This window comes from Babylonia areolata, chromosome 18 (assembly GCF_041734735.1).
Source record: "Babylonia areolata isolate BAREFJ2019XMU chromosome 18, ASM4173473v1, whole genome shotgun sequence".
Classification (NCBI taxonomy): Eukaryota; Metazoa; Mollusca; class Gastropoda; order Neogastropoda; family Buccinidae; genus Babylonia; species Babylonia areolata.
The window spans coordinates 37,027,583-37,040,082 of record NC_134893.1 but is presented as its reverse complement, the minus strand read 5'-3'; the positions used below and the strand labels follow the sequence as shown (position 1 = coordinate 37,040,082).

The 12,500-nt window shown below is 44.6% G+C and overlaps 1 protein-coding gene across 7 annotated transcripts in view; it reads left to right on the top strand.

The window, feature by feature from the left end:
* Positions 1 to 12,500, top strand: part of LOC143292726 (guanylate cyclase 32E-like) — a 419,658-nt gene that overhangs the window by 389,249 nt on the left and 17,909 nt on the right. For all 7 annotated transcript variants that reach the window (XM_076603252.1, XM_076603251.1, XM_076603256.1 and 4 more), the window contains 8 exons: positions 773 to 890; positions 2,794 to 2,935; positions 3,912 to 4,093; positions 5,985 to 6,056; positions 6,493 to 6,661; positions 7,138 to 7,287; positions 9,481 to 9,679; positions 11,337 to 11,477. In XM_076603252.1, the coding sequence (XP_076459367.1) occupies positions 773 to 890; positions 2,794 to 2,935; positions 3,912 to 4,093; positions 5,985 to 6,056; positions 6,493 to 6,661; positions 7,138 to 7,287; positions 9,481 to 9,679; positions 11,337 to 11,477 (1,173 nt within the window). The remainder of the gene's footprint in view (positions 1 to 772; positions 891 to 2,793; positions 2,936 to 3,911; positions 4,094 to 5,984; positions 6,057 to 6,492; positions 6,662 to 7,137; positions 7,288 to 9,480; positions 9,680 to 11,336; positions 11,478 to 12,500) is intronic.

The following is a 12,500-nucleotide window of genomic DNA, read 5'->3' as shown; positions in this document are numbered from 1 at the left end:
CTTCAAGGGACAGACGGCTTTAGAGGGACACGATGACTACTGTGCTTTGAAGGAGGTATCCTCACCATCAACGGTATTTCCTTGCTGTGCTGTCGACACTTTTGCTCTTGGTGTTGGTTGGTTTGTTTGTTTGTTTTTGTTTTGTTTGTTTTTCCTTTTTTTTATTTTACATCCAGGATAAATTATCCTATTGTCCTTAATGTGTGGACGCTGCAGTTACAGTTATCATTGTAAGCTGAGTTGTGGCGAGTGTGTGTGTGTGTGTTTGTTTGTTTGTTTATTCCCCTACCCCCAACCATCCCCTTTTATGAATCCTTTCAAAAGACTTCACAGTATAAAAGTTGCATTTCAACAAACCACTGTCTGGTGGTGTTTTGTCATTTATATACCCTGATCCATTTGGTTGGCAATAGTGTTATGGGTTTGAAGAAAAAATTGAATATAGAATTGGATTGGTAAAGAAAAGGAAAACAGAAAAAAAGAAAGGATACGGAATAATGGATATGAATTATGCGGGGTTTTTTTTTAATCCGTAACCCCCCACCCCACCCCCTGCACTTCTTCCGCACTACCATCTACCCTCACTTCCTTCTTACAACACAATACAATACAATACAAAACATTTTTATTTATCTCACTGGAAAGTACTTGTGCATTTTTTTGCTGTCTTACGTCCATTCCCTTTGCAGTGACGTTCATGGTGGCGATGAAGACGAAGAAGGTGATGATTGTGGTGATGATGATAATGACAATGATGATGATGATGTGGCAGACACTTCATGTACGAGAAGCGTCTGGACCGCCTGGCCTGGAAGATCGAGTACTCTGCCATCCAGCTTCTAGACGACGGGCAGCTGAGAGAGATGATGATCTCCCCTGGAAGACCCCGGGTAAGGGTTTTTTTGTGTGTTTTTTTTAATTCATTTTAATAGGTAAACGACCAAATGAATTGTTTACTTGATTGGTGAAATGAATGAATGAATGAGATTAGACGTTTCCAAAACAAGTTATTTGATGAATGAATGAATGAATAAATAAATAAGCGAAAACTTGTTGTGTCATTTTATGAGGGGAGCTAAGAGAGATGATCTCCCCTGGCAGACCCCGAGTGAAGGCCTATTCATTCAAACTTCTTTTTTTCTTTTCTTTTTTTTTTTGTTAATAGATAAACAAATTAATTAATTAAACGAACAAGAGAAAACGTGCTCTGTCATTTTATGAGGGCATCTGCAAGATGTGATGGTCTTCCCAGACAGCCCCTGGGTAAAGACACTGACTTTTTTTTTTTACCCCAGCAATTGTAAAGTAAATAAATGTGTAAATAAATAATTAATTAATTATCTTATTTCATGATTATCAAATAGATAGGTATAGTCAGAGGAAGCGTGCTCCACAATTTTATATCTTTGTTATATCAGAAGTTGACAAAGCTATAAATCGTGGTGGTGGTGGTAGTGGGTTTTTTGTGTGGATTTTTTTTATGGTAGTGGTGGGGTTATTTGCCCTAAGAAGCTAGCTAAATGGTTAGGATAATATGTAATGAACTGTGTTTTGTGGATTTGTCTTGTGTGTGTGTGTGTGTGTGTGTGTGTGTGTGTGTGTGTGTGTGTGTGTGTGGAGATGTGACAGTTTTGTGTGGACACAGCTGGGCATTTGTATGGTTTGGTAGTGCTGCTATGGCAACAATAAACAATGAAACAAAGGCCGGGGTTACGTGTTGTGCATACTGCCCTCGCGTAGCAGCTGTTGTAATAGTAGTAATTACCATTATCATCATCCCCCCAATCACCACCACCACAATCATCATCATCACCATTGCATTCAGTTCAAGTCAAGACTTCTTGGCTATTGTTATGATGGTGACGGTGATGTTGTTGATGCTGCTGCTAATGATGCTAATGATGGTGATGCTATTTATCGTCATCGTCGTCATCGTCATCGACATAGTCTTCTTCGTCGTCATCATTATTATCGTCATCCTCATCGCAATCATCACCTGCAGTTAATGCAAAGATATCATTTGTGCATGTTTTATTGTGATGAAATTGATTCGTTTGCTCGCTGTTGTTGTTGTTGCCTGGCAGCGCAAGGTGGGGAGCCGCTGGAAGATGTTCCTGGACATGCCAGACCTCACTGGCACATGTTTTATTGTGATGTGTTTTGTAGAGATCATTATCACTGTGGTCGTCACCATGTTATATAAACCATCACCTTTAATTACTTTCGCTTTAAGTATCAGTAGTAGTAGTTGTTGGAGTAGTAGCAGCAGCAGTAGCAGCAGTAGTGTTGGTGGCGGTGTTATTGCTGTCCTTTCTCTCTGTGTATGTGTGTGTGTGTGTGTGTGTGTTGTGTGTGTTGTGTGTGTGTGTGTGTGTGTGTGTGTGTGTGTGTGTGTGTGTGTGTGTGGAGAGAAAGAGAGAGAGGAGGGTGATTACGGAAGGGAAGGGATGGAAATGGCGCCGCTGTCGTGTATTACTTGCTTGTATGTATTTTGCTTTAAATATGTAGCTTTCTGATCTCTTGGTCCAACCTTTGTCACGTTGCGTGCGTGCGTGTGTGTGTGTGTGTGTGTGAGTGCGTGCGTGCGTGCGTCTGTGTGTGTGTGTGTGTGTGTGTGTGTGTGTGTGTGTTCTGGACTCGGCTGTGGGCTGAGATATTGTGTTGAGTGAGTGTCGAGTCTATGGATGCACAATTGATTTCCAAAGGGGTGACTATAGATGCATTGTATTGTAGTGTAGTGTAGTGTATGGTTCCCACGCCCTGAAACTGGTCTGTGTTGTTGTCGCCGTGCAGCGCAAGGTGGCTAGCCGCTGGAAGACCTTCCTGGCCTCTGTGGACACGCTGCATGGAGGCAACGGCGCCGACTTCACCGAGAGGGAGCGTCGGCAGGCCAGTCTGCGGGGGGCGCCGGACGTGCGCGTGGGGCTGTACAAAGGTCGGTCAGTCAGTCATCATCGTCGTCGTCATCGTCATCGCTACCGTCACCATTGTCGTCATCATTGTCGTCGTCTTCATCGTCATCGTTGTGGTGGCGGTCGTCGTCGTCATCATCTTCATCTTCACCATCATAATCACTATCATCATCTAACCACCATCATCATCACCATCACTATCATCATCGCCATCACCATCATCATCATCACCATCATCATCATTGTCATCACCACTGCCAACTACACCATCAACATCACACCACCACCACCACCATCACCATCATCATCAGCAGCAGCAGTATCATCATCATCATCATCATCATCCTCATCATCATCATTACAACCACCATCACATTAGCTGTCACCATCATCACCATCACTGTGGTCGTTATCATCATCATCATCATCATCATCATCATCATCATCATCATCTTAATAATAATCGACTTCGTCACAATACTGGTATTGCAACAAAAATGATGGTAAAAGTAATAATTAATGATAGTAGTGACAATTACACTTTTGTGTGTCGGTGTATGTTACATCTCAAAGAGCAGCACAAATGGCAAAACATAAACACGTGTCGGTCACACAGTCGCTAAACACACAAAAACACTCACCAAAACACACACACCACACACACACACACACACACACACACACACACACACACACACACAAGCGCGCGCATACACGCACACACGCACGCACGCACGCAAAAACTTAGCAAACAGAAAATCCCACTCGAGCAAACAAGAAAATATGCATTAAATACAAGACATTTTCCCGAGCAAAGAAAAAAAAAATTCCCCCAGCATTAGAACATGAGCAAAATTATTTCTCCTAGTTACAGACAAAATCCTAAAATTCTTTTGAATAATAATTTATATAATAATTAAATATATATATATATATATATATATATATATATATGAGAGAGATTTTTTTCTTCCAAATTTCATTTCGATGTGCCGACAGGAAGTCACGTGGTGGTGCGCACGGTGATGCGCAGACACGTGGAGGTGACTCGCGCCCTGAAGAAGGCGCTGCTGGCTCGCAAGGAGATGACCCACGAGAACATCAACCGCTTCATCGGGGCCTGCATCGAGCCGCCCCGGGTCTTCATCGTCAGCCAGTTCTGCTCGCGGCGCAGTCTGTGGGTGAGAAAGGATGCCAGCGTGATTTTTTTTTTTTTTTTTTTTTTTCATCACAGGCCATTGCCCCTCAGGAACGTTTAGATGTGGAGTGATGGCCTAGAGGTAACGCGTCCGCCTAGGAAGCGAGAGAATCTGAACGCGCTGGTTCGAATCACGGCTCAGCCGCCGATATTTTCTTCCCCCCTCCACTAGACCTTGAGTGGTGGTCTGGATGCTAGTCATTCGGATGAGACGATAAAGCGAGGTCCCGTGTGCAGCATGCACTTAGCGCACGTAAAAGAACCCACGGCAACAAAAGGGTTGCCCTTGGCAAAATTCTTTAGAAAAATCTACTTCGATAGGGAAAACAAATAAAACTGCACGCAGCAAAAAATACCAAAAAATGGGTGCCGCTGTAGTGTAGCGACGCGCTCTCCCTGGGGAAAGCAGCCCGAATTTCACACAGAGAAATCTGTTGTGATAAAAAGAAATACAAATACAAAATACAAAATGACGAAAAGAGGAGGACAAGGACCTTCATTAATGGCGAAAGCTTTGTTCCTTCTCCGTTCGTGGTCTGCGACTCCCACGGACACTCGAATACACAAGTGCGACTCTACTGATGTGCATGACGGTTTTTACCCCTGCCACTCAGGCAGTCATACTTCGTTTTGGGGGCTGTGGTTGGGCGGCAGGGGTGGGGGTGGGGGGGCTTCATGCTGGATATGTTCTTGTTTCCATAACCCACGGAACGCTGTCATGGATTGCGGGATCTTTAACGTTCGTTTTTGATCTTCTGCATGCGCGTATACACGAAGGGGGCTCGGGCACTGGCAGGTCTGCACAGCTGTTGACCTGGGATATCGGGGGGGAAAAAGTCCACCCTTTACCCACCAGGTGCCGTGACCGGGATCCGAACCCGGGACCCTCAGATTGAAAGTCCAACGGTGACGGGCGCAATAGCCGAGTGGTTAAAGCATTGGACTGTCAGTCTGAGGGTCCCGGGTTCGAATCACGATGACGGCGCCTGGTGGGTAAAGGGTGGAGATTTTTACGATCTCCCAGGTCAACATATGTGCAGACCTGCTAGGCCCTGAACCCCCTTCGTCTGTTTATGCAAGCAGAAGATCAAATACGCACGTTAAAGATCCTGTAATCCATGTCAGCGTTCGGTGGGTTATGGAAACAAGAACATACCCAGCATGCACACCCCCGAAAACGGAGTATGGCTGCCTACATGGCGGGGTAGAAACGGTCATACACGTAAAAGCCCACTCGTGTACATACGAGTAAACGCAGAAGAAGAACCACTCGGCTTTTGCGTCCGTCAGCTTGGTTCCTGGTTCTGATACCTTCTGCTCCAGTTTCCTTCTTCAGTGTCTGTCTGTCTCTGTGTCACCATTAAAGATTAAATGCCATCGGGAGCAGTGATTTCTTATCTACTTTGTCTAGGGCTTGGCTTGGGACTGGAAGGCGACTGTGGCGCACATATGTGTAAACGTCACCGGTGCAGGATTTGCCCTTGTACAATCACGATATGAACATATCCTGCAAGAGTGACTCATAGTTTAACATACCAAGAATTAATGCGAGGGTGTATACCCCCAACCGGCTTACATACTCTAAACTCAGCCACCATGACCCGCTTATGTTCTATACAGTCCTCTCTCTCTCTCTCTCTCTCTCTCTCTCTCTCTCTCTCTCTCTATCTCCCTCTCTCTCTCTCTGTGTTTTTTATTGTTATTGTTGTTTTGTTGTTGTTTTGGGGGAGGGTTGGGGGGGGGGTTGTTTGTTGGTTGTTTTTAGCACTCATAACCGTATATTTATCATCTAGCATGGCATGAACATCAAAAATTCGTTGGACCAGGATATACTCATCCTTCAGATTTATCACATGTTGATCTTTTGATGGCAGGACATTCTGCAGAACGAGGACTCCCCGTTGGACGACATGTTCATCACCTCCCTGGTGCAGGACCTCCACAAGGTACCCCTCAGTGTTTGTTTGCTTGGTTGGCTGGTTGGTTGTTCATTGATTGATTCGCTCGTTTATTTTATTGATGTATTTATTTATTTATTTATTGCATGCGTTCATTCAAACGTTCGTTGATATTTGTTCATTTATGCTTTCATTCATACTTTCATTCATTCATTCATTCATTCATTTATTCTTGTGTTTGTTTATGTATTTATCTATGCATTTAGTTATACACATATTCATTCATTCATTTAATTAATTAATTATTTATTTATTCGTGTACTTATTTGTTTATCTATTCATTCATTCATTCGTTCATGTATTCATTCTTATATTTATTTGTTGGTGTAGTCAGTCATTCATCCCTTTATTTATGCATTTGCTCATTGATTCATTTGTTCATTTGTCTATCTTCTTCTTTTTTACTTCTTTTGTTTTTGCCAAGGGTATGACGTTCATCCACGAGAGCGAGTTTGGCTACCACGGGAACCTCAAGTCGTCCAAGTGCCTGGTGGACAGTCGCTGGGTCCTCAAGATCGCCGACTTTGGCCTCCGTCAGCTGGCCGTGCCCGACTCCTCTGCCCCTGATCTGAACGACGAGGGTTTCTGTAGAAGTGAGTGAGGTGTGGGGTGTAGGGGGGGTACAGGGGGGGGGAGGAGGGAGAGGGTGGGGGGGGTAGGGAGGAGGGTGGAGGGAGGGATGGAGGTGTAATGGGGGTGAGAAGGTTTAGGAAGTGGAGGTTGGTGTTGTTTTATTTGCTTACTTTTTGTTTGTGGTTGGTGTTTGTTGTTGATGGTTGTCGTGGTGGTGGTGGTTTCGTCGTCGTCGTCGTCGTCGTTTACCCTCTCCATACATACGATTCAGCAGATGACGACGGCAGCGATTAACGGCGGGTGACATCATTAAATCACTCAAAATAGAAGCTTGTAAGATTGAAGAGGTGGATAAACACGCATCGTATTTGTAACGACAAAAACCATAGGCTGTTCCATTCCGATTGAATATCAGATGGGGGAATTGGTAGAGGTGGGGGTAGAGAGAAAGAAAACAAAATGGCCGTCCTGAGTGAGTGAACTTGTCTGGTTCCAGAACTGATGTGGAGGGCTCCAGAGCTGCTCAAGTCGGACACGGCACCCCCGGAGGGCACCCAGAAGGGGGACGTGTACTCGTTTGGCATCATCCTGTACGAGCTGTACGGGCTGAAAGGGCCCTGGGGGGACACCCACCTCAAGAGCACAGGTAAAAAAAATAATTAAACCAAAAAAAAAAAAGAACAGAAGCAACAGGGTCATTCTCTTTTCAGACCCCGTCACTGTGGAACAAACTGCCAGAAACTTTGCGACATTCTGTCTCGCATGAAATCATTCAAGCCTGCTCTGAAAACGCATCTTTTTTTCCAAAAGATGGATTTTTCAGTGCTGGTCTTGGTATTATCTGGTTTCAGATGCATGCTTTATTTTGTCGGGGGATAACCGTTTGTCATTCGTGTGTGGGGAGGTGCTGGCGAGTGTCCGTGCATTCGTGTGTGTGTGTGTGTGTGTGCCTGAGTGCGTGTTGCAGGGATCCGTTTTCTAGAGGGCGTCATGGATAGGGGGGTGCAGTGGTTTTCAGTTGCGTGTGTGTATGTGGGGGGGGGGCGGAGGAGGGGAGGGAAGGGGTATTGAGAGGGGAGGCGGGGAGCTGGGAACGAAACGTAAAGCAATTTGAGCAGTATTTCTGGAGAAACGCGCCTGAAAAATATTAATGCCCGTTATTATTATCATTATTATTATTATTATTATTATTATCATCAACATTATTATTATTGCTATTGTTATTATTATTATCATCATCATCATTATTACAAAAGGGCACATGGAAACGTTTATTTCAATATTCATACCCATCTCAAGAGCACAGGTAATTCATATACAGCTGGAAATACCAACATTCACACCCACATCATGAGCACAGGTAAAGGGTAACTGAAAATAGTTATTTCAGCATTCGTACCCACCTCAAGAACACAGGTATATTAATCCATCCACATGCTTCAGCTCGACATTAGCAGGTGGTTTGTCGTTGCTCTGCCGTTTATTTTGGACAAAGTATTGTGTTTTTTTGGTTATGGATGATTTATTCAGACCAAAGGGCTTGAGGAGGTTGTGTCTTTTTGTTTTTGTTTTTTGGCTCACGTGCACACTCAACAACGTGTCAAAAATTATAATGCCGCCGTATTTCGGTTGTACGTGTGTGTGTGTGTATGGTGGTGGGGGCGGGGGGTATGTGTGTCTGTGTCTGTCTGTCTTTGTGCGTGAGCGTGTGTATTGCTGCCTCATTTACTTTTCAATCATTGACGAATATAACTGTAGTCTACACATTTGATGATTGAATAATGTGTAATGCTCGTTGTCTCATTGCCACAGCCACTGAATGATGTTGATGCAATATTGCATGCGGCCGATTCTTCCAATGTTGAATGTAGCCCACGATTTTATGCTGTCCTTTCAAAGGCAAATGCCAAATATAACAACAAATCTCTAGCATAGTTTTAATCTGGTGATGTACGGTAGAATTAAAGCGACATGGTGACTGATTGCTGGGATTCCGGAGAAATGAGGAAACGGTGCCTGTATCTGCTTATGGAATACCGTTTTAATCGCTCAATCATTCATTCAATCAATCAGCCAAATCTTAACAGACGAAGACTTTTACAGAACGTGTCTTTAAATTCTGTTCGATAACGGGAACAGCAGTCCGGCTGACTGAAGACAGAGAGACAGACAGACAGACAGACAGAGAGAACAAAATGTTGGGTCACTGAATAAATCAAGTTAGTGATGACCGTTTTATTGGCTGAAATGTCCACATTATTGCAGCTTTTCCTCCTTTTTTTTTATTTACCAGTACACTTTGCTCAAGGTGTGTGGATTTTTTGTTTTGATTTCATTTTAAGCCTTTTGACAAGTTATGGGAATACATTTGCTGCGTAGGGTTTAAGCCATTCCTTAAACGTATTTTGAAAATTGGTGGATGGTGGTTGTTTTCGTGGAGGGGATGTGTGTGTGTGTGTGTGTGTGTGTGGGTCTGTCTGTCTGTCTGTCTGTGTCTATCTCTGTCTCTCTGTCTCTGTCTCTGTTTGTCTGTCTGTCTCTCCCCCCCCCTCTCTCCCCTCTCTCGAAAACAAACCAACAGTGATGAATGTTGTGAACTTCGTGCATAAATAAAGCTCTTGCTCATGAGGAGGCAGAGTTTATAAGTTTGTGATTCATTCCATTCTGTGCACTCCAGTTTATTTTTGTCTGAAAGGGCTCAAGGCCTATACATCAACAATACCCTAATTCATGTCCTTGTATGTCTCTTCCTCCTCCACCCCCCCCCCCCCCCCCAACTCCCTTCTCTCTCTCTCCCTCTCTTTCTCCCTCCCCTCCCCTCCCCCCAAACCGCCACCAGACATCATCCGCAGGCTCCGCGCGGAGGACCACGCCAGTCAGCCCGGAGTGAGGCCCTTCCGGCCCGACACCAGCGTGCTGACGGTGAAGGAGGGGGTGGTGCACCTGCTGCACCTGTGCTGGCACCCGGACCCGGACCTCCGGCCGGACTTCAAGACCGGCATCCGGCTGAGGCTGAAGCCCCTCCAGCAAGGGCTGCTGTGAGTCTGGCTGGCTTTTCTTTTTTTTTTCTTCTTTTTTTTTTTTTTTTTTTTTTGACTTGGCTTTTGAGAGAGATTGGGATGGATTTGTGTGTGGGGTGGGGTGTTGGGTGTTGTGTGTGGGTGTTAGGAGGTGGGATGGTGTTGTGTGTTGTGTTGTAGGGGGGGGGGAGGGGAGAGTGTGTGTGTGTGTTTGTGTGCGTTTGTGGGGAAGGGAGGCGTGAGGGTGGTGGCGGGGTGTGAGTGTGTGTGTGAGTGTGTGTGTGTGTGTGTGTGTGTGTGTGTGTGTGTGTGTGTGTTGTGTGTGGGGGGATGAGGGGTGGGAGTGTTGGATGGGGTGTGTGTGTGTGTGTGTGTGTGTATGTGTGGAGAGGGATGGCGATGCGTGAGTGTGTGTGTGTGTGTGTGTGTAAGGGAGGGGGGGCGTGTGTGTGTAAGGGGGGGGGGGTGTTTGTGTGTGTGTGTGTGTGGAGGGGGTTGACGGTGTGTGTGTGTGGGGGGGGGGGTATTATGGTGATTTATCTATTTATCATATTTTGATAGTGATGATGCTGATGACGACGATGACGACGATGATGATAATAATGAAGGAAGAAGAAGATGATGATCATTAAAATTAGAAGTAGTAGTAGTAGAGTACACGTGTAGTGTGTGTCTGTGTGCGTGTATGTGTTTTCAAGCGCGCGTCATTGAAGCCCGACTGAATGACACAGGAAATGAATGATGAGCGCCAAAAAGCAGCTCTCAATCGGCTTTACCCATGCCAGGTAGTCTGCTGTGCAAAATAACGTGATGACTCCGTGGTTGTAAAGCGCTTAGACCTGGGGTCTCTGATCGAGGATAGGCGCTATGAAGTGTCCACACCATTAAAGAAAAGTCCAGCTTGCCTGTTAGTGATGTTTTGTATTGCAAGAAGTCAAACATCTTCAACAACATGCTCGACATGAAGGCAGCCTGATGTGAAAATGACTGTGTTTGTAGAGCGTTGAGCTTGTGTCTCTAACCGAGGGTTTTTTTTGGGGGGGGGTTTAAAGTTCAGCTTGCCAATTGGCGGTGTTCGGTATTGTAAGAAATCAAATATCTTCAACAACATGCTCGACATATGGCAGCCTGTAGTGCAAATGACTCCGTGTTTGTAAAGCGCTTAGAGCTAAGTTCTCTGACCGAGGATAGACACTGTATAATTATCCATAATCTATGAAGAAATATTTATGTATCCAAGAAGTTCAGCTTGCCAATTGGGGATGTTTGGTACTGCAAGAAGTCGAATATTTTCAACAACATGCTCGACATGATGGCAGCATGTAGTGCAAATGACCGAGGATAGGCGCTATATAAATATCCATTATTAATATATATATATATATATATATATATATATATGTGTGTGTGTGTGTGTGTGTGTGTGTGTGTGTGTGTGTGTGTGTGTGAGAGAGAGAGAGAGAGAGAGAGAGAGAGAGAGATATTTTGTTTTAAAATTCAGCTTGCCAGTTGGGGATATTTTGGTATTGCAAGAAGTCAAACATTTCGACAATATGCTCGACATGATGACAGCCTGATGTGTAAATGACTCCTTACAGCCTGGTCTCTGACCGAGAATATTATTGGTTTTGTCTTTAAGTTCGGCTTGTCAACTGGGGAGTGTTTGGTTCTGCAGGAAGTCGAACATCTTCGACAACATGCTGGACATGATGGAGAAGCACGCCCACAACCTGGAGGCCGTGGTGGCGGAGAGGACGGAGCAGCTGTCCATGGAGAAACGGATGACGGAGAACCTGCTGCTGAGGATGCTCCCCAGGTGGGTTCCCGTTGGCTTTTTTTGGGTTTGTTTGTTTTGTATGTTGTTTTTGTTTGTTTGTTGTTGTTTTTGTTGTTGTTTTTTTTTGTTGTTGTTTGTTTTCTGTTTTGCTGGTTTTTGTTGTTGTTTCTCTTCTGTTTGTGCTGTTTGTTTTGTCCCCTGCATTGAAGGTCTTACTCACGTTCACTTTCTTTCCTGCACAAGATTCAGCGCTATATAAATACCATTATTATTATTGTTATCATTATAGTTATACGTGGGTCAGGCGCCTACTCTTTTTTTTTTCTTTCTTTTTTGAATAAAGCAGATGCGTAGCGCATATGAATCAGTCGGCACGCTTGGACACCTTGAAACTGAAACTTTTGTGTGTGTGTGTGTGTGTGTGTGTGTGTGTGTGTGTGTGTGTGTGTGTGTGTGTGTGTGTGTGTACACTACTTCTGCACAACCTCACTGTAGCAGAGTGACGCCATGTTTTAACATACAGAAAGCAAAGGCAGCGCGTCGCTACGATGACAACTTGCAAGGTTACCCTCTCTGTTTCACACACACACGCACATACGGAACGGGATTTAACCAGAGGGAATACCTGGCACTGACGTCGTCAGTCATGGGAGGAAAGATAAAGACAGTGAGGCAAAGAAACAAACACACAGAAGCAAGTTGTGAAGCAAGCTCGGGGGGCGGTATTACAGAAAGAGGAAGTCGGGGTGTAGCTTTGAAGTATATGTCTTGATTTCAGAAATGTATCATTAAATTGTCAACGAGCGACGTGATTATGGCGTAATAAATCAGAATTAATCTGCTCTGTTAGTCTCTTGAGGGGATTTTTTTTTATTTAAAGTTCTCCGTCGTCGTTAGCATTTGAATGAGCTGCTATGAAACTCTTGCCACGAAATAAAATCATCATTATTTGACTTACAAACTGCTGTATCTCACTCATACGCGCACGCGCGCGCGCTGACACACACACATACACATACACACCGTCACACACACACACACACACACACACACACACACACA